The sequence below is a fragment of the Chiloscyllium plagiosum genome, chromosome 5, assembly GCF_004010195.1.
Source record: "Chiloscyllium plagiosum isolate BGI_BamShark_2017 chromosome 5, ASM401019v2, whole genome shotgun sequence".
NCBI lineage: Eukaryota > Metazoa > Chordata > Chondrichthyes > Orectolobiformes > Hemiscylliidae > Chiloscyllium > Chiloscyllium plagiosum.
The window spans coordinates 79,336,968-79,359,184 of record NC_057714.1 but is presented as its reverse complement, the minus strand read 5'-3'; the positions used below and the strand labels follow the sequence as shown (position 1 = coordinate 79,359,184).

The 22,217-nt window shown below is 40.7% G+C and overlaps 1 protein-coding gene across 6 annotated transcripts in view; it reads right to left on the bottom strand.

The window, feature by feature from the left end:
• The window catches only part of armc3 (armadillo repeat containing 3), a 201,039-nt gene that overhangs the window by 33,835 nt on the left and 144,987 nt on the right, over positions 1-22,217 (bottom strand). For all 6 annotated transcript variants that reach the window (XM_043690445.1, XM_043690444.1, XM_043690441.1 and 3 more), the window contains 2 exons: positions 20,427-20,527; positions 17,768-17,875 (listed from right to left, as the gene is read on the bottom strand). In XM_043690445.1, coding sequence (XP_043546380.1) covers positions 17,768-17,875; positions 20,427-20,527 — 209 coding nt within the window. The remainder of the gene's footprint in view (positions 1-17,767; positions 17,876-20,426; positions 20,528-22,217) is intronic.

The following is a 22,217-nucleotide window of genomic DNA, read 5'->3' as shown; positions in this document are numbered from 1 at the left end:
TTTATTCAGAAGTACAAGCTTTCGGAGTGCTGCTCCTTCATCAGGTAGCTGGTGGGGCAGGATCATAGGACACAGAATTTATAGTAAAATCCCTACTACCATAAATTTTGTGTTCTATGATCCTGCCCCATTAGCTACCTGACAAAGAAGCAGCACTCTGAAAACTTGTACTTCCAAATAAAACTGTTGAACTATAACTTGGCATTGTCTAATTTTTAACTTTGTCCACCCCACTCCAACACTGGCACCTCCACATCATAGCTGCTTTGGAGACTGAATAGGTTTAAACCCGTCAACAAGGAAATACTCAGCTAGCAAGGTTCTAAGAAAATTTAAAATCACTGAGATAATAAACTTCTTACAAATTAACATGGTATGTATAATTTAAGGCTGTGTAAGTTACTTGGAAAAAGGCATAGTGAATTCCACTGTAATTTACACTGTGTAAATTTAAATATGGGTTTCAGATCTGAGATGCAGTAAAATGGGGCATAAATGTTTGGTTAAAACGTTTGGGTCTATGCAATTTAAACGAGGTAGATGTGATTTCAGCAGATTGTGGAATGTGCACTTAGAACGCTTTTTTATATCTGTATAATTATGTATCAGTTATTTTCAAAAAAAGATTGGTGCTGGTCCAAATACCCCAAATGTCAACACAAATAGAGAAGGTACTGTTTGTATCATATAATAAATAAGCTAGTTAGAATAAAAAGTCGCCCCCAGAAATCAAAACATAGCCCTTGAGAAAATCTCAAGGGAAGCCCAAAAGGCAAACAATTAAACAATTGGCCAAATGCAATTTAAGGAAGGAATGTCAGTATAGATTGGCTCAGGGTAAATCATGTTTAACGAACTTACTTGAGTTTTGTCCTGAGGTAATAGGGAATTAGATGAAAGTAGGACGTCTTCTATGTGTACCTTCAAAGGACATTCAATAAAATGCTGCACAGACTTGTGTGAAAGGTTACAGGTCATGAAATTAAAGGGATAGTGGGCATACCGACTCAAAATTGACCGAGTAGCAGGAAACAGAGAGGCATAGTGACCATTCATTTTTCAGACTGGAGAAAGGCAGATATTGGGGATCTTCTAGAGTTGTGTTAGAACCCCTGCAATTCTTGATATGATGATCAAAACTTTGACATATATTTGAAAATTTTACAGATAGCATACAACTTGGAAGTTTTATAGAGGTATAATCAAAAAGTCATTCAATACCAAATTTATTGGTCCATCATGTCTGTGCCGAACTACCTACATTAACCCCATTTTCCAGCACTTGTCGCATGGCCTTGAGTGCAATGATATTTCAAGGGCTCATCCATGTTTTGGGAACCATAAGGATTAAAGTTCTAAACTTCAAATAACCAGCTTGGTGAAATGGGTGGACAAGTGGCAGATGAGTTTTAATGCAGAAAAGTGCAAAGTGACTCATTTTGGTAGGGAGAATGACATGAGACAATAAAAAGAAAAGATACAGCTCTAAATTGGTGTATGAGCAGAAGAACCAGAATATATATGTGCACAAATCAGTGAAGATGGAAGGGTAAGTTCTGAGAGTTGTAAAGAATCCAGGATCATAAGCTTTACAAATAAGCTGGCGGCACAGTGGCTCAGTGGTTAGCAGTGCTATATCACTCCGCCAGGGACCATTGTTCAACTCCAGTCTTGGATGACTGTGTGGACTGCACATTCTCCCTGGGTCAATGTGAGTTTATGCTGAGTGCTTTGGTTTCTTCTCACTGTCCAAAAAAGTGCACGTTAGGTGGATTGGGCGATGAAAATGCAGGGTAATGGGGACAGGGTTGGGGGGGGCAGTGGGATGCTCTTCAGAGGGTCAGTGCAGATTCAATGGGCCTAATGGTATTTTTCAACACTGTAGGGATTCTGTGAAATTGAGACATAGAGCACAAAGCAAGGAAGTATTGATAAACCTGAATTCAACCTCAGTTGGTGTATTGTATCTAGTTTTGGCATTACACCTTATAAAGAATCTGACAGCATTAGAGGTTTCTGAGAATAGGTCCAGGGTTGTGAAACATGAGTTGCATTCATAGATTGGAGAAGCTGGGGCTATTCTCCTCAGAAAAAGTTGAGAGGAGATTTGGTAGAGATGTTCAAACTCATGAGAGACCTGGACAGACCAGGTGGAAATAATTGAGAAATAGAAATCACTAATTTAAGTTGTTTTCAAAGGAAGCAATTGCAATACAAGAAATGTTCTTATGCAGAGAGTGTTTATGATATGGAATGCCTGGGAGTGTTGTGAAGCAGAATGAATTTTGGCTTTCAAAAGAGAGAAGGGAAGATAAGTAGAACCATTGGCAAACAAGGACTAGCTTAACTACCCTTGCAGAGATCAGGCACAGACACTACAGGCAAATGGCCTCCTTCTATAAATAAAATCATTCCATGATCACTTAAGTATTAGAAGACATCCTATTCTAGTGTATATCATTAAAATTTTGAAAACGTTACAGCAAATATTCTAATAGTCTGAGTTTTAGTCCTGGGCTGGTAATGGGGACAAAAATCTTTCAGTTGATCGTCAGCACAATATTTCTCTAAAAAAGAAGTTAGTTTTCGGACAAATGAGCACCCACTTCATTTGAATGACTATTTTGACCTGTGCATATTATAATGGTCACACTCGCATCATATTGACTGGATGGACACATTTTTAAGATAAAAGAACTAACATGGCACATAGACAATTAATCTTCACCCAAGATGGACACCAAAGGATGAGACTCCTCATTTGAGTAGATAAACCAAGACAAAAACATCTATGAGTTCATATATCTGTTTTTATCTGTGTTTATAACTTGTACAGTGCAGAAACTAGTTTATTAAAACTGATGCGAATAAACTATTCATTTCCCTGTTGCACAGCAATGGATTCTAACTTCTGGATTTAGAAGAATTTATCATAAAACTAAAATTGTTTTTGTACAATGAATCTTATTACCTCTAGAATCAGAGGAAACCAGCAATCTGGAAACCAACAGGACAAATGTAACAATTACTCAAGCTAAAAGAACAGAACTCTGTCTAACAACCTATCAACTCAGGAAGTATGAGGGGTACTAGTTCAATTTCACTTTTCATTTCAACTCTTCTGAAACCCGGCCATGCTGAGATTTTCAACTAATTACTTTCTAAAAAATCATGAAAGGGGACTCATTCAGGTTTGCACTGTGTACACCTTAAAGACCTCAACTGGAATGTAATTAAAAAAAAACTGTGGGTGCTGGAAATCCGAAACAAAAAAGAAATTGCCAGAGAAATTGCTTCTGTTGAAGAATCCAAAACATTGACTCCTGCATTCTTTCCATAGATGCTGCCAGACCTGTTGAGTTTCTTCGGCAATTTCTGTTCATGTTTCAATCTGAATGTGATTTGTTTCCTGTACTCTGCATATTCTGTTTTCTAGAAACAATCTTTGTTTGTTTGCGTATCTTTGTGCTTTACTGTCTTTATATTTTAGAGTGCTGCATCAAGAAAAGTTTGTAATTTATTTTGACTTAAACGTATCTAAAAGCCATTTTTAGTTAATTACTGAAAATTACAACATACTAAAGAGGTAAAACACTCACACTGAACACACATCTTTCTGTGGATTCTCAGGAGGTCAGAAAAAAAAGGGGCAAATCATCTCTCTTTCTTCATCTGCAACACAACTCATTTTCTGACCTCATTTTCAGGAGCAGGAATTCTTAGAATTCTCAAAAATCCTGATGCACTGAAAAAGAGTGCAGAAACAGTTTTCAATTCTCTGTCTTATTCCTATATTCAGCAAAAAGGATTTAAAAATCCCTTGGACATTACTCAAGAATAATGACCTTTTCTACTATGACATTGTTCATCTCCTGAGCTGCTTCAAAGAGATTGGTTATTATTTCCATCCCACAAATATTGAGGACTTCCTTTAAACTATTCTGCATCCTTCAGCTATTCACCACCTAGTTTCCTTAAATATTCCTGCATTTCTTCTCAAATATTTACAACTTCAGCATCCCTTTCTGAGACAGCATATTCTTACACTTGCTAGTCACATATTACAGAAGATTATTCTGTATAAAAAAAATCAAGGAGGGAATAGGGCATGCAAGGGGATTTTGATCAGTTTGAGTTTTGAAAATGGCATTAGCTGCATGGATGCAGCCAACTTCTGCTAGAAATATTAAACTGTTCAATTTTGGGAACTATTGTGATTATTGTAATGATCTGTTGTGGTGGTGGAAGTAAAGCCATTACTAACTTCTGAAAAGCAACTGAGTGTACAGTTGAAAAGGAACAAAATGCTAGCCAGTGGGTAAGAAGCAATGGTAAATGGGATTAATCAAATAGCCCTTACAAAGTTCTGGCACAGGCATGATGGGCTGAATGGCTTCCTCCTGAATGAAACTAAGTATGTAGAGCAGTCAGAATATGATGCCAATCAGCATTCAACACTTTTTTGACACCAGCACTGTCATTCTGGAGCTCTATGCTTACACTTAGCTTTGCATAGCTGAGGATGATGTTAAGTAGCACGAATTAGCATTTTCACAGTTTAAAGGTATGATCATCTAATTTCTTTTAACCCATTTTTCTAACCAACCTGGTCAGAGATGTTCTTACACACCTCTGAAACAGTGGGACTTGAACCTGGGCCTTCCAGTCCAGGGGTAGGGATACGACCACTGCACTACAAGAGAGCCAAATAAAAACACATTGTCACCTGTCCCAAAATAACTCATTTGTAAGGATTGATCATCCACAGGTTAATTGCTAGGTGATTTTTTCTGGCTGTTGCAATGAGTAATCTAGTTACTATTTCTGTCCTTGTTAGTCTACAAACATTATATTTAAAATGCTAGGGTTCTTGTGATGTAGTGGAAATGTCCCTACCCCTCAACCAAGAGGTCCAGGTTCAATTACCACCTACTCCAGAGTTGTGTAATAACATCACTGAACTGAGTGATCAGAAAACTTCTATATCTCAAAAGCTAATTGACAGATTTCAACTAAACTTGGCACATAGGGTATGTCTCAAGAAAACAAACTGGTTTTTGGCATCGGCTAGAAAAGCTTCAAAGATTCATTAACATTGTACTTTTGAAAGAATTGGTTTCATATTTTAGATGTTGCAGGGTGCTTAATTTATAATATTGCAGATTGCTTTAGAATGTTGTGAATTGTCTCAGTTGCTGTGGTGAGATTTGCCAGAGCTGTAAAATGTGATCTAAGTTTTCAAAATAGGTTTTTGGACATGGATTGGCTGAAAGACGCTTCAGTTAAATGGAAGCCATTAATATAAAGATATATCTTTTCACCTTTGAAATTACAGAGCATTAACTAAGGAGAAAATGTCTCACTGTGACAAATGCCCTTTCATCTCTTCCTCCCTCCTCAATGTCCAAAGGCCCAAACAATCCTTTCCAGTGAAGCAGCAATTTACCTGTGAAGGGCTTTTGCCCGAAATGTCAATTTTCCTGCTCCATGGATGCTGCATGAAATGCTGTGCTTTTCCAGCACCACACTCTTGACTCTGATCTCCTGCATCTGCAGTACTCACTTTTGCCATCTTTCAATTTAGTCTACTGTATTTGATAGGCACAATGTGGTCTCCTTTACATTGGCAAATACGGACTGGATGACCGATTTATCGAGCACCTCTGCTCTATCTGGTAAGAGTGACTCTGATCTTTCAGTTGCTTGCCATGCTATAAACTATCTTGCTCCCATGCTAATATTTTTGTTCTTGGGCTGCTACAGTGTTCCAACTAAGCTCAATACAAGCTGGAGGAACAGTACGTCATGTTCTGTTTAGACAAATACTGCTTTCAGGACACAACATTGAGTTCAACAAATTCAGAGCATTACCTCTGTCCTCCATCTTAAATACAACCTGTGTCCCCCAACAACCCCATGCCTTGTTTGTGTCTTGGTGGCTTTTCTCTCAGCAGAGCAGATCCATTTTCTCCTTTTCACACATTAATGCCATTAGCTTTGACTATTGATTTGAGCACCCTCACAAACTGTTCCACTCACTCCTGCTCCCTCTTTGTCAACAGCATAGAAAACATCATTTTCTAGCTCCTTTCAGTTCTGAAGAACTCATATCAGACTCAAATGTTAGCTCTGTTTCGCTCTCCAGAGATGCTGTCAGATGTGCTGAGTTTTCTCTTTTCATTTTAGACTTTCAGCATCCTCGTTATTTTGCTTTTATTTTATAAGTTGGCTGTTAGTTCCATGCTGGAAAGGATGGGTCCATGGTCTACATAATGCACTGTGTCAAGTTGATGCTGAACCTTGCCATGATCCTTACGATGAAAGCCAGCTTTCTGGCACATAACCCAAATCACCTAGCATCTTAGTGTTAGACTCCATTTTTCTTCTGTCGCCAAGGCTATTTAAGGTATATCTGAGTCCTTTGTCATATGACTCCTATGCAAGCCTTCTAATAAATTGGCATAAAGATTATCCTTGTTGCCTGCTGTGACCTCAGTGCACTTTTGTCCATGTATCATCACATACTGATCCTAAACCTCTTCTATCCTCTAAAATATATACAATATCAATATCTGGCTGGAAGCTGTGAGTGTGAAATCAAGTGACAATGTGTTTTCTTCACTGTGGTCTTCTTGGTCTGCTGTGTCTGGGCAGATTAAGGTCTTGGATATCTGAAGTGAAAGTGAGGAATGAGTGGGGCAGTGAAATCAAGAGCTTAGAGCTTAAACTATCTTGAGCTTTTAAAGTTTAAAGTCACACCACACCAGGTTATGGACCAACAGATTTATTTGGAAGTATAAGCTTTCGGAGCCTACTCCTTTGTCAGGTAACTGCAGCAGTACAGTTACGAGACACTGCCAAGCAGATGAGGCAACCGAACTACACCATCTACATGCACACCAAGAACAAAAAACTGGAGAAACTTGGCATCACCATTAGCATAGCCAAGCCTCACCTGGCACCAGAGTTGAAAACAGTACCACCAAGGGGAAATCGACCGTCAACTTATTGGGCCATGCCCTTCAACTGGAAGAGATTGAAGTTCTCAGCCAAGGGCTCAATTTCTGCCCCACCATCAAAGTGGACATCAATGGTCTTGTGGCAGACACAGATGAATTCATCAAATCAATGAGACTCTGGCAATACTTTCAAGATGTCAACAGCAAACCCTATGAGACAACCGATGACTGGAACAGTCATCAGAGAGATGCATAGAAGATCGACCAAAGGAGGAGTCGAGTTGGACCCCTCTGGAGGGTCACTGCCCTGGGCTTGACATGAATGCTCAAACAGTCAGGAAATGTGCAACTGCCAGATTCATCAGCCGCACTCACAAAGGCAATGCATGCTCTCAAGACCAATTGCAACATTGTAATCACACCAGCAGACAAAGGAGGTGCCATTGTCATTCAGAATAGAACAGACTATAGTAAGGAAGTGTACCGACGACAACTGAACAATCACGAACACTACAGGCAACTACTGGCTGATCCGACCAAAGAACACACTCGTGTACTAAACAGATTGATTGTTTTTTTGATTCAGTCCTTCAGAGTACCATACACACTTACATTCCACATACTTCTCACGTAGGGGACTTCTACTGCCTTCCGAAGATACACAAAGCCAACACACTTGGATGACCCATCATATTAGACAATGGGACCCCATGCGAGAACCTCTCTAGCTATATTGAGGGCATCTTGAAACCCATTATACAGGGGACCCCCAGCTTCTGTTGCAATATCACCTATTTCTTACAGAAAATCAACACCCACAGACTAGTTGAACCAAGAACATTCCTCGTCACAATGGACGTTTCGGTACTCTACACCAGCATTCCCTCATGACGACAGTATCACTGCAACAGCCTCAGTACTCAATCCAACAACCGCTAATCTCCAGGCACCATCCTACAATTCATCCACTTCATCCTCGACCACAACGTCTTCACCTTTGACCACCAGTTCTTCATCCAGACATATGGAAAAGCCATGGAGACCAAATTTGCATGCCAACATGCCAACATTTTCAAGCACAAGTTTGAACAAGATTTCTTTGCTAAACAGGACCTCTGACCAACATTATAAACTAGATACACTGACATCATTTTCCTCCCCTGGACCCATGGCGAGGTGTCACTAAAACAACTGCACAGTGATATCAACAAGTTTCATCCTACCAGCAGACTTATCATGGACTATTCTTTAGAATCGTCTTGTTCTCAGACACACGCATCTCCATCAAGGACAGGCACCTCAGTCTAACATAAGCCCATAGATAACCACACAATGCTGCACTTCTCTAGTTTCCACCCAGAAAATATCAAAACAGCCAACCCCTACGGACAAGCAGTACTTATACGCAGGATTTGTTCAGATGAGGAGGAACATGACAGACACCTGCAAGTGCTGAAGAACGCTCTCATAAGAGCAGGAAATGATGCTCAAATCATCAATTGCCAATTCTGACGTTTCACAGCAAGAAACCGTAATGACCTCCTCAGGAGACAGGCACAGGATACGATTGAAGGGGTACCTTCATCATCCAGGACTTCCTGGGAGTGGAAAAACTATGCCATGTTCTTTGCAACTTGCAACACATTATCGATGAGGATGAGCACCTCGTCTAAGATCTTCCCCATGCCTCCACTTCTTGCCATTAAACAACCGCCAAACCTTAAACAGATCATTATTTGCAACAAACTACCCAGCCTTCAGAATAACATCGACCACAACACCAGACAACCATGTCATGTCAACCACTACAAGACGTGTCAAGAGTCTCGTCATGGATACTGCATGACACGCGGGGACACCACTCACCATGTGTGGGTCAGGTACTCATGCAACTTTGGCCAACATTGTCTATCTCACATGCTGTAGGCAAGGTATGGTATATTGGCAAAACCAAGTAGATGCTACAACAATGGATGAATGGACCATTGCCACATAGGGATAGTCCCTCCCAGTTGGGGAACACTTCAGCGGTCCAGGACATTTGGCTTCGGAACTTCAGGTGATCATTCTCCAAGGTGAATGAATGGACAATTGCCAGATAGAGAGAGATCTTCCCTCCCAGTTGAGGAACACTTCAGCGGTTTCAGCTTCAGATCTTTGGGGTAACCATCCTCCAAGGTGGGCTTTGGGATATGCAATAAAGTAGAGTTGCCAAGCAGAGGCTGATAGCCAAGTTCGGTAGCCATGAGGATGGCCTCAATTTGGATCTTGGGTTTATGTCACATTACAGGTGACCCACTCCACTATACACACTCACACACAAGCAGGCATACACACACACAGACACTTACACACAATCACACTCACACTTTCACACAGACCGTCAGACACACGTACACACACACCCACTCAGGCATATACTCCATCACGCTCGGGTACACACTCTATCAAGCATGCACACACACATACATATATACACACTCACACATACTCTATATCACTCACTCTCACACACACATGCAGTTGTACAAGTCTATGGGGTGAATTTGATTTGCAAATACATTCAATTTTTTTCAAAAAGCACACAATCTTTAAGCAGTCAGTCCATGTGACATTTTATAAATTCTTACTTTGGAAATAGAATCAGTCTGAACTCAAGGTTGGGATATAGACAGATTCAACCTCCACTTTTAATATATTGTCTGAGCTGAGGTGTCACCCTTTTTTTTATATAAAGTTATCTCAGGACTGTGACTTGAAAGAAATTCTGGGGTTTACATTTTAATCACCTGAAACTTGCATCCCCATTCTAAGGATTGAAGACTCAACAGCAATCTAGGTTTTTTCAATTATTTGCATCAGTTGTATGACGCTTTGATCTTTTACTATAAATTCTGTATCCTATGATCCTGTCCCACTAACAAAAAAAAGACTATCTACCTGACAAAGGAACAGTGCTCCGAAAGCTAGTACTTCCAAATAAACCTGTTGGACTATAACCTGGTGTTGTATGATTTTTACTATGCCCCATCCCAGTCCAACACCAGCATCTCCACATCTTGAGCTTTTCAGTCAGAAGCAGGCTAGGGATAATTGAGAAATAGGATGTGAGCAAAAGGATTTGGTTTGAAAATATGGTGGCTTCAGCAATGACCCTTTCAATAATGCCCAGCACCATCTCTTCCCTGGGGAGTACAACTTGCTTTCTAACTCTTCAGCTGGTTCTTGTTGCTTCAGGTTGGGCACTACTTTCTGATTATAGCAAGTAGTTTCAATAACTGTTGTGCAATATGTTTGGCTGGTGTTGCTGGCCTAGTTGAACAGTTGGAGCATTGTGTTCCAATTGTGGACGATAACCTTGTTGCAAACCTCAGACCTAAGTGTTTGAGATTTGACAAAGTTTATGGAAGTTAGTTATGAGCTGTGATTGATATACAGATTGTTGGTGGGTGAGTATTGGGGAATCTGATGAATTGAGAAGTGGCTATAGTGAGTGGTGCAATTAGTCGAATGCGACATTTTAAGAAGCATTCACTGGCCATGACCATTTGTGCATGGTAATTAAACTTCTTGCATCAGGGGAGGCTATGGTGTGGTGGTAATGTCACTAATGGCTAAACCTTTGGGGACGAAGTCAAATCATACCATGGCAAATGTTGAAATGTGAATTTAATGAAATCTGGAATTAAGACTCGTCTAATTGTGATAATGTAACCATTACCATAAAAATCCATCTGGATCACTAATGTCCTTTGGGGAAGAAATCTATTGTCTTTGCCTGCTCTAGCATAAAAATGACTTCAGAACCAGAAAAATGACTCAACTGCCCTGAATGAAATGAAGTTGGATGGACTGAGTTGCATCAACCTAGAGACTGGAAACAACATTGGCAACCCTACGACTGGAAACGACATTGGAAACCTACTGTCCCTGCACAGTCCTCCTTACTAACATCCAGGGCATTGTCCCAGACACCATCAACATCATTTCTGGGTATGTCCCATCCCATTGTAGGACAAAACCAGCAGAGGTAACAGTACAGCAGTATACAATCTGGAGGGTGTTATCCTCAGAATTCTCAGCATGGGAAGCTAGGGCATGGAATATAATCTGGGGGTGGGAACTCAATGTCCATTACCAAGAGTGACTTGGTAGCACCACCACTGACTGAGCTGGTCAAGTCAGGAAGTGTTGAAAGGATACTGAAGAAAAATTTAACTGTTTGGCCAAGGCTTGGCTTGGTTTAGGTGGGTCAAAATTATTTGCAAGAGATTCACCTGGATTTTTCAAATAGAAAATGGCTGCCTGAGTAAAGTCCTAATTAGATATCTGGAAGTCTTCCAGGAATGTCTAGATACTATCAGAGAAGCCAAGGTCACCTTCCATGTTGACCAGGAAACAATTCCACGATTCTGCAAGGCTTGCCCACTGCGTTTTGTCTCATGGCAAACATAGAGGCAGAAATCAGAAGGCTGGAAAGTGAAGGAACCATCAAACTAGTCCAATATATAGAATGTGCAGCAGTGGTTGCACCAATTTTGACGTTCAATGGGTCAGTTCATCTCAGTGGAGACTTTAAACATATGGTAAAGCACTTTTCACAGCTTGATAAATACCCAATCCCTCAGATAGAGGATTTATATACAAATCTGGGGGGTGGGCTGTCCTTCACGAAGTAGGATATCAGCCATGCTTACTTGCAATTATGTTGAGACCAGGATTCCCAGAAGGATGCTCCAATTAATACCCATAATGGTTTGTACCAACATACAAGACAGAAATCTGGGGTATCATCAGCTGTACAAATCTTTAGTAGACAATGAAGAACATTTTGAAAGATCTACCCCAGATTGCCGTTTACCCAGTTGATGTCCTAATAATAGGGAAAGCTAATAAGGAACATTTAGAGAACTTGAATATAGTCCTAAGGCATTTTCCAAGGCAGGTGGACATCTAATGAGGGGAAAAATGTGTGTGACTTACTTGGGCTACAGAGTCAACAAGACTGGATTACACCTGTTGGAAGATAAAATGAGAGCAATCAAAGGTGCCCTAGCTGCCTTATCCGTCCAGGAGCTTAGGTCATTTTTTGGGTTAGTAAATTATTATACAAAACGTGGCATCCATCCTGGCATCAACTCCTAAAAAAAAGTCAACATTGGAAATGGTTGCATAATCAAGCCGTAGCTTTCAATGACGTAAAGAAACAACAATCTTTCTCTAAGATGTTGGCACATTATGATCCCAAGGAAGATCTGGTATTGATATGAGATAACTCCCTCAATGGCACTGGGGTGGTATTGACTCATAGGTAGCCCAATGGAGAGCAAAGTCCAATAGCGTGTGCATCCAGAACATTAGTTAATGTAGAGTGTAAATATGCCCAGATAGAGAAGGAAGGATTGGCGGTTATATTTGGAGTCAGGACGTTTCACCAATAACTTTATGGATGAAAATTTGTGATAATCATGGACCACAAACCCCTACTTGGCCTGCTTAAAAAGGACAAGGCAGTGCTTTCCATAGCTTCAGGCTACATTCAGCAGTTGACTCTAATACTAACTGCATATAATTACAAGTTGGAATATCATTGGAGAGGCTGAGTAGCAGATACACCACTGGTGGTGCCCCCAGTGAAAGAGTTTGTAATGATATAGCATGCTCCCAGTTACAGCAGACTTTGAACGCAGAAAGATCCATTCCTTTCAAAACTAAAATAACTGGTATTAATGGGAGAATTCAGAGGGCCGTCACAACTTTTTGGACCCAGAGAGACCAGCTCAGGGTTGTGGATAGCATATTGTTACAGGGAACAAGAGTGATTGTCCTGAGCAAAATCACAGGCAAACACTGGCTGAACTCCACTGTGGCCATCCAGGGATTTCTAAAATGAAGATGTTGGTAAGATGTTATGTCTGGTGGCCAGGCTTGGATGCAGAACTAAGTGCATTGGTGGTGCTGTGCCCAGATTATCAATAAAGGTCAAAACTTACCTCCAGCAGCTCCCCCAGATAAATCTTAGACTCAGTTGCATGTCACCTGCGCTGATCCTTTCATGGGTTCAATATTTTTAGGCATTGTAGATGCCCACTTAAAGTCATTGGATGTCCATAGCATCCATTCTTTCAAACACTAGGATGACAAGAGAAAAACTGCGCACATCGTTTCAACACATGGAGCCCTGGAAGTGTTAGCCATAGATTATGGGCCATCATTTACCAGCCAGAAATGTAACAGCATCAGTGATGCCAATACTAGACACAAGACTCCACTAAGTGAGAAAGACAGTTAGATGAAGGGACCAAATTTGGTGTCAGGATCCTGGAAATGGCCCTGCATGGGTAAGAGGCATGGTCGACATGAGCTCAGGACCAGTGATGTAAAAGGTTTGCATGGGTGTGACAGTCCTGAATAAGCATGTGGACCATATGAAAGCTGTGAATCCTCAAATGGTGCATGAGCAAAATACGTCCTGCCCCTAAGAACATTTGGAAAGGCTGCCTGACCCTGTGGATTCACCCTCTCCGTCAAACACTAACAAGTCTTCTGAATAAGAGAAGGACATAACAGAGGTAGCTGCCTCAACGACACTGCCACCAGATGAAGGGAGTGACATACATTTGCTTTCAGTCTTCCATGTGGGACCTTATCAAAAGCCTTGCTGAAATCTAAATAGGCTACATCAAAAGCATTGTCCTTATCTACACATCTGGTCACCTCTTAGAAAACCAGTCTGTAGTTTCCTGGTTTATCCCTTGCTTCCTTTTTGAATATTTATAATGAATAGAAATTCTGGTTAAGTACAAAAACCTAGTTCCTGCTTCCTGTCAACACCTAATCTAAAAGATGAATAAATTGGGGACTTCTATGTACTTTTAAGAATCTTTAACTTTGTAAAGCCTCCAGCAATAGTTGGGCTTGATTCCCAGCATGCTATCACAGTGAGGTGTAACATATGCAGCATCTTCCCTCACTCACTTTCCTTCCTCTTTCCCAGTCTCCTGTACTGCAAGCTGTGCATGCCCTCTGCACTGCTTCCTCACTACTTTTCCCCACAGCCATGCCATCCAATGTTATCTCTCATACCCCTTCCTCTCCTCACCTTTCTGTCTTTTTGGGAGGAGATATCCATAAGAGCACACAGCAAGGCTGTACAAGTTTATTGGTCAGAGTATTGAGTACAGGAGTTGGGAGGTCATGTTGCGGCTGTACAGGACATTGGTTAGGCCACTGTTGGAATATTGCGTGCAATTCTGGTCTCCTTCCTATCGGAAAGATGTTGTGAAACTTGAAAGGGTTCAGAAAAGATTTACAAGGATGTTGCCAGAGTTGGAGGATCTGGGCTACAGGGAGAGGCTGAACAGGCTGGGGCTGTTTTCCCTGGAGCTTCGGAGGCTGAGGGGTTACCTTATAGATGTTTACAAAATTATGAGGGGGCATGGATAGGATAAATAGACAAAGTCTTTTCCCTGGGGTTAGGGAGTCCAGAACTAGAGGGTATAGGTTTAGGGTGAGTGGGGAAAGATATAAAAGGGGCAACGTTTTCACGCAGAGGGTGGTACGTGTATGGAATGAGCTGCCAGAGGATGTGGTGGAGGCTGGTACAATTGCAACATTTAAGAAGCATTTGGATGGGTATATGAATAGGAAGGGTTCGTAGGGATATGGGCCGGGCACTGGCAGGTGGGACTAGATTGGGTTGGGATATCTGGTCGGCGTGGATGGGTTGGACCGAAGGGTCTGTTTCCATGCTGTACATCTCTAGGATGCTATGACTCTAAGTTGGGATGGGATGCCCGACATTGGGCTCCTTAGACCCTGTGAGGAAAGAATCCTTGGCCTTGTAGAAGTCTGGGACTGCTACTGTGGGATGCAGAGATATCTACGTCCCAACAAACAAGTATCACACTGTATGTCACTGCTACTCTCAAAATTAACCAGGCAATCACTCTGTCATTCATTGTACACCACTTCTGACCACTAGCCATGATGCCTTCGCTCCCTTATGTCTTGCAGAAACAGCCAGACTCTACATGACATCTTCAGAGAAACACCTGATTGATGCAGAAGCCACATTCTTGATCTCTTAGGATGACAGTGCTGAGACCTCAAAGAAAGCACCAGTGATGCTTGCACCCCCACCAGATCAAATACTGACACCTCAGTGAAAATGTTAAGCTGGATGGCACCTCATTCTGACAGGACATTTCTTCCACAGCCAACACCGGAGCTAAGTCACTGGCACTCAGGGCTGCCAGAGACCAGGCAGCAGCTCAGCCCAGGTCTTACAGAAGTCAGTGGTATCAGCAATCATGGACTTCATCCAAATGTAAAGGAAGGAACAGGTATGTTGGATGCAATGGCGCTCATTGCCCAGAAGCAGCACTACTGTAGCGCATCATGCAACTGTCTATAGTTGCCTCCATGGCCAGGTTGATGGCTACCAAGGAAAACCTTTGGGGCTGCAGGATATATGCACAAAACTGCACTCCATTGCCCCATCCAATGATCATCAAAACTGAAGACATAATGACAAGGGTGCAGGGAGCTTTGATCTCAGTTCAAGGTGCTCCTTTCTCACAGTCAGAACGCACCCATCTGGTAGATGAAGCACATACCAAGTCCCTCAGCAGTTTCCACTCAGGAAACTGCAGATGTGACTGAGCCATTTACCTGCATCTTGCCTGGTCCCCCCGACACTTGGCTCAACAACTTTAGATTCAGTTTGAGGGGCAATGGTGGTCAACTTGTCTCTGGCAAAGATACCCTCGGCATGTCTGGCACGTACAGCCACAAGCAGCCTGGGTTACCCCACAAAAACCCTCAGGCTAACATGCTCCACTGCCAAGCACATTCCCTCCACCCGAGTTGCGTAACAAGAGAGTACGTATAGTGGGAAGTGTGGAAGAATAAAATGTATTGAGTGCACTTTGGGTATCATGGGTAACAATAGCTTGTATGTGATTCTCAGCTTATGTAAAAATGTCTGTGCTATTTCTATAGCTATAGTGATTTCTTTGAAAATATGGTATGACAGAGAGACTCCTTGGAATAATGGGATTTTGTTTTCATTGAGTGAGTTTTATGAGCAAATACAATGAACAGTTGTGCATTAGGCTCCAATTAGAACAGTTAGGAATGTTTATTTTGGGGGCTTAGGAAAAAAATTAATTTCTTGAAAAAACTTTTAGTTTGCAGAGATCATGGTTGAAGCTGGATATGTAAAACAGTTTCTCCTGATGAAGGAAGAAATGAGTTACCTTCGTGTAATGAACTGAGTTTGAAAATTTCGGGTCAGCAGGGAATTTTGAAGGGTTATTTGAAGCTGAGAAAACTCAAGAAAGATGCTGTAAGATAGGGAATTAAAGTACCTGTTAAGTTAAACCCCATAGATGTGATCGAGATGGGAATTATAAAAGGATACTGTTAAGATTAATAGTATTGTATTTTACTGTGCATTTCAAAATCTTTAAGCATTATATGTAAATAATTTTGACTTATTATTTCTAAATTTAAATTTATTTTGCAAAATTAATTTCTGTTATTGTTAAAACTAAATGAAGTATTGTGCACTTGTATTTCAGTGAAAGACAAGTTCATTAAAATGCCCAAAAAAAACAAAAATATGATTTATCAAGTCAAATTTGAATCAATGATCCGACTTTTCCAGTAATAACGTCAGTTGGGCTCACAATGCTACTGTTCTCTCACCTTCACACGAACATGGTCCATCTTCAATACTCTTTTTTCAATTCTGTTTCTCCATTTCAGGGAATAGACTGGCTAGTAATTTTATTATAAGTTTACCAAAACCACAGCGACCTTGATGACACTTTGTTTTTTAACCTCCTGCTTACTGTAGAGACTCCATTCCATTCTCCCAGTTTTTCCATTATATCTGTTCTGGCACATTTCTGGCTGAACCAAGGACATCTAGTCTACTGTGGGGCTCTCAAGTATGTCTGATCAAATTCCTACATTTTTACACCCCTGCCTCCTTTCTAAGAGTCTTTCTTTGTCCTCACGTTCCACCATACCAGTCTTCACATTCAAAGGATGCTCTCCTGCACACACTTCTGCACTCAGCCTGTTGCAGTGTTTCAGTGAAGCTCCACATGAGTACAATGAACATCATCTCATCCTCTGATTAGTCACTTTATACACTTCTAAACTCGATACTTAGCTCAACAACTTTAGATTATGAATTCTGTTCCCCACTATGATTCAGTATTTTCACCATGTGCTGGTTTAAATTTTAGCTTTCGTGTATTTCTTTTCTGACAGAGCAGTTCATTATTCTGGAACACTCATTCTAGGTAAATGGTTTTAGACTTTACTACCAACATTATTCCCTTTTTTTATTCTATGGCATCTTTGCAATTTAATCTCCTATCCTCTAGTCTCCATCCCAAACCCTCCCTCCGATATTTCTTCCTCCTTTCAATGCCACATAACCTATCACTTCTCTACCCCTTCAGTTTAGAGGGAAGTTATTTCAACTCAGATTTCTCTCTTCAAATATGCTTCCAAACCTGCTAAGTACTTCAGGCACTTTCTGCTTTTAATTCAGATTTCCAGTGTTTGTAATAGTTTTGTTCTAAAATTAGTGTCATGTGAATAAAGTAAACAAAGTCAGAAAAATAGGAAACATAACTCAGAGAATGAGATTATTGTTTCAGAATTTAGAAGCTAGAAACTCAGATTACCACCACCAAAATGTTGATAAAGTTACAGTTTCACAAGCACTCACCCGAAGATAGTAATTTTAAAATTTGTAGAAAAGAAACATGAAAAGAAGCTAGTCAAACCTGGATGGTTTATCTTTGCTGTATGCTTTGCTAGAAGGGAAACGATTACTGGCAGCTGACGGAGTTTCAGTGAGTTTTTCTTCTGCAGACAATCCTGCCATCTGATGTCTACAAAATAAGATATTAAGTTCAATACTTTTCATTCACATAGGGGAAAGAGAAAATTAATCTACCAATTATAACAATATATTATTTCAAAATTGTTAGAATTTTGAGGAAAGCTATTTAAAACATGGGACAAAGTCTTATATTCTACAAATTTTCAGGCAATCAAAAATGTTTTCATTTATGATTACAGTCTAAAAGAAATCTGTTTCAGTTTTTTGTTGCAAGAATCACAATTTACAAAGCTCCAATACCATGAAGTTCCAATTCAACTGCTGCTGGACTGCCTGTAAATTTTGTATTGCCAACACATCGTTGTGATTTTAATTTAGGGCTCAGCAGTCTCCTCGGTGCTGGCTTCACTGCACCTGTTTCCACACTTAGCAGGAGACCAATAAGCATAGTGCTAAATGATAGAACCAACCATTTTTCTTAAAATCAGTCTGATCTTTTTAAAGGGAAATTACACTGACTCATGCTAGCATTTAAAATATGGAAACTGAAACACCAGGATTGAATGAAGCCTTCAGATGACCAATTGAGAGGCATAGGTGAGTTGAACATTTTAAGATGTTTTTAATATTTTGAGCTCTCTATGGGTCCCTGGGGCTGGCGCCTTCTTACTCTACAGATATTTCCAGGCCTGCTGAGTTTCTGGAGCACTATCGGTTTTGAGATCAACTGTTATTGTTTTGTTTATTCTCTGTTTGTGTCACAAAGTAGTGTAGGCACTCAGAAGGTAAATTTGGTGTACATGGAAAGGTATAAATTCTTTGACAGGGTTATTACGAGAGATCATTGCTGGCAGCAAACCAGCAATTTTGCTGAGACATCAAGTTCACAATTTTGGCTCACTTTTTGCTGCAGGTCTTCTCAAACCTACAAGCTACATTAATGGTGCAAGGTTTTAATAGATGCAGTACTAAACTGTAAATTGTCATACTGCACCAGATAGGGTACTGATCTGCAGACATTTGCCAGCTGGCTTAACTCAAGGCATGAATGGTTGGACAGAACAAGATGGAAACCCCCATGATGTTGTTGCCATGAAATCTAGGAGATGTTAACACTCAAACCATGTTTTCTTTTGACAAAGGCTGGAATTCTGATCAAACCAGAAATTGTGTAGGCTAATTACATTCTTCACCATTTCTCAAACAACACTTCAAGCCTATTTAAAGCAGGATTTTTTTCTTTTAAAAATGGATTACTTCCCTCTTGGAGTTTTCATTGAAGAGCACTGGAAGATATCCTGCAGATGGGGTGATTAAAAGATTTCCATCTACCGCAACTATCATGCAATACCTTCCATCACTTGTCCCATCAAAGCCATTGTTTTGGCAATATGGCTATTCATAACAAATCATATCTTGGTCTGATACCCTAACTCCTCTGTTAATTCACCCTCCTTTGAGCACCTTGCTTTGCTCCACTATCCACCTGTTTGTTTATAATCCCTGATCTTTACTGTCAACCCAAGTACAATCAATGTTTTCTCACCAAAATATCTTTTGCTATTTTCTGCCCACAGCCTCTGCACCAATTGACTTCTCAACCTCCATTTTAACTCATCGTGCTCTTTATTCATTGAGTCCACTGGTTTCTTATCCTTCCTAATTTCTCCTTCCACATAAACTCCCCAACTCATATCCGCAGACTATATTCTTAGCTTTATCTTCCATCACTTGCCCCAACAAGCCATAACTGTGGCAATATGGCTGTTAATAACAAATCACATCTTGGCCTGGTCCCCGACTCCTCTGTTACAGTTCTGAGGAAGGGTCACCAGACCTGAAACGTTAATTCTTCCTTCCAAAGTACATAACCTCACATTTTCCCATACTGTATTCCATCTGCCACTTCTTTGCCCACTCTCCTAGCCTGTCCAAATCTTTCTGTACTGCCCCATTTCCTTGATCTATCTACCCATCCACCTAATTTAGCAACAATGTCATAGTGTATAGAGGTCTACAGCATGGAAACAGGCCCTTTGGCCCAAATTGCCCATGCCGCCCAGTTTTCACAATTAAATTATTTGTCTGCATTTGGTCCATATCTCTCTATACCTATCCCATCCATGTACTTGTCTAAATGTTTCCTAAATTACAAAATTGTACTATCTTCTACCACTACCTCTAGCAGCCTGTACCAGACATTCAACACCCTCAGTGTGAAAAAATTGCCCTTCTGGACCCTTTTGTATCTTTCCCCCTCACCTTAAAAGTTCCTTTCTGTAGATCATTAATGTATAACATGAATAGTTGGTGTCTCAGCTCAGACTCATGTGGAACTCCACTAGTTACCAGCTGCAATCCTGGAAAATCCACTTTATTCCTACTTTTTGCTTTCTCCCAGTCACCGAAACCTCTATCCATGCCAGTAATCTTGCACCTAACACAATAGGCTTTTGTCTTATCTCTTTTGAATGCTAACATTTGTAAAATTTAGCTCAACCATCTTGGTTGCTAAGTGACTCCCTCTAAGACTTAAAACATTAAATAATAATTTGATCCTCTCAAATTTAATTAGAGTACCTAAATGAAATGTATCTTACCCATCTGCTCTTTTGGCATTAATTAGCAATATTGGCCGGTGCTGGTTCACCTCTTGATTACTGAGTTCTTCCAAAGGCAATACCTTCATGCCTGGTTTGATCTATAAAAGATAAATTTTACAGTTAACTTAGCTAATGTTCAAAACACATGGGGTCACCAGATGACAGTGAGTTCCAAAGACTCCAAAAAGCTTTGTAAAATTCATTCACAGGGAGACCAATCAAAGATGACGGCAACAGAAGTGGAAGAAACTAAATCTATGAGGAGCTACCCCTCCAATGATAATCTGTTTTTGTCCTAAGCTTGCTAGCGATCGGCTCATAAGTGGTAAGAATAGGTGTTAGGAAATAATACTTGCTAGGGTCAGGTGGGGTGGAAATGAGGAAGGCAGAGAGGGACCAGGTGCCTGCAATGGCGGGGGAGGCGCACAGTCCATGATGAGGGGACTAGCTGTTCTAAAAGAGGTCTCCTGCTAGGGGCATAGAAGATAGAACAGCACAGGAATAGGCCCTTCAATTCACCAGGTCTGCACCGACCAATTGCAATTCTAAACTAATCCTACCTGCATGCACATGGCCTTTATCCCTCTATTCCCTACTTGTTCATATGTCTGTCTGAATGGCTCTTAAACGTTGTCATTGTACCACCTACCCTGGAAGCACCTACCACTCTCTGCATAAAAGAAAACTTGCCTCACACATCTCCTTTAAACTTCCCCCCCTCACCTCATATCTGTGCACCTAATATTGACATTTACACTCTGACTATCTACTCTATCCACATCTGTCTTAATTCTATATGTTTCTACCAGGTCGCTCCTCAGTCTCTGATGCTCTCGCGAAAACAATCGATAGGTTTAAGGTGAGAGGGGGAGAATTTAAAAAGGGACCCAAGGAGCAACCTTATCCTACAGAAGGTAGTGAGTGTATGGAATGAGTTGTCAGAGGAGGTGGTGGAGGCTGGTACAATTACAGCATTTAAAAGGTATCTGGATGGGTATTTGAATAGGAAGGGTTTAGAGGGATTAGGCCAAATGCTGGCAAGTGGGACTAAATTAATTTAGGGTATCTGGTCAACATGGACGAGTTGGACCAAAGAGTCTGTTTTCATGTTGCACATCTCAATGACTCTATGACAAGACTCTCCTCATTGCTAATACACTCCAATCCAGGCATTATCCTGGTAAAACTCTTTTGCACCCTCCACATCCTTCCTATAGTATGGAAACCAGAACTGCACACAATATTTCAAATGTGGCCTAACTATACATTACAGCTGGAACATAACTTGTCAATTCTTAAACTCAATGTTCTGAATGGAGAATGCAAGCAAGCCAGATGCTTTTTTGCCATCTTATCCACTATTGTTGCCACTTTCAGGGAGCTATGGATTTGTACACCTAGATTTCTATGTATATCTATGCTCTTAAAGTCCTGACATTTACTGTATACACTCTTCTTGTCTTTGGCCACATTAAACTCCACATGCAACCACTCTACCCCACTTTCCAATTGATCAAAATCATGGTACACCTTTTGAGAACCTTCCTCGCTATTCACAACTCTACAAGTTTACATGTTGTCTGAAAATTAACTAATCAGACCTACATTTTCATCCAAATCACTTATAAATATTACATACAACAAAGGTCCCAGCAGTGATACTTGTGGAACACCACAATTCACAGTCTTCCAGTCAGAAAAACACCCTCCCACAACATCCTCTGTCTTCTATGACCAAGCCAATTTTGTATTCAGCTACCAATTCATTGTAGATCCCGTTTGACTAAT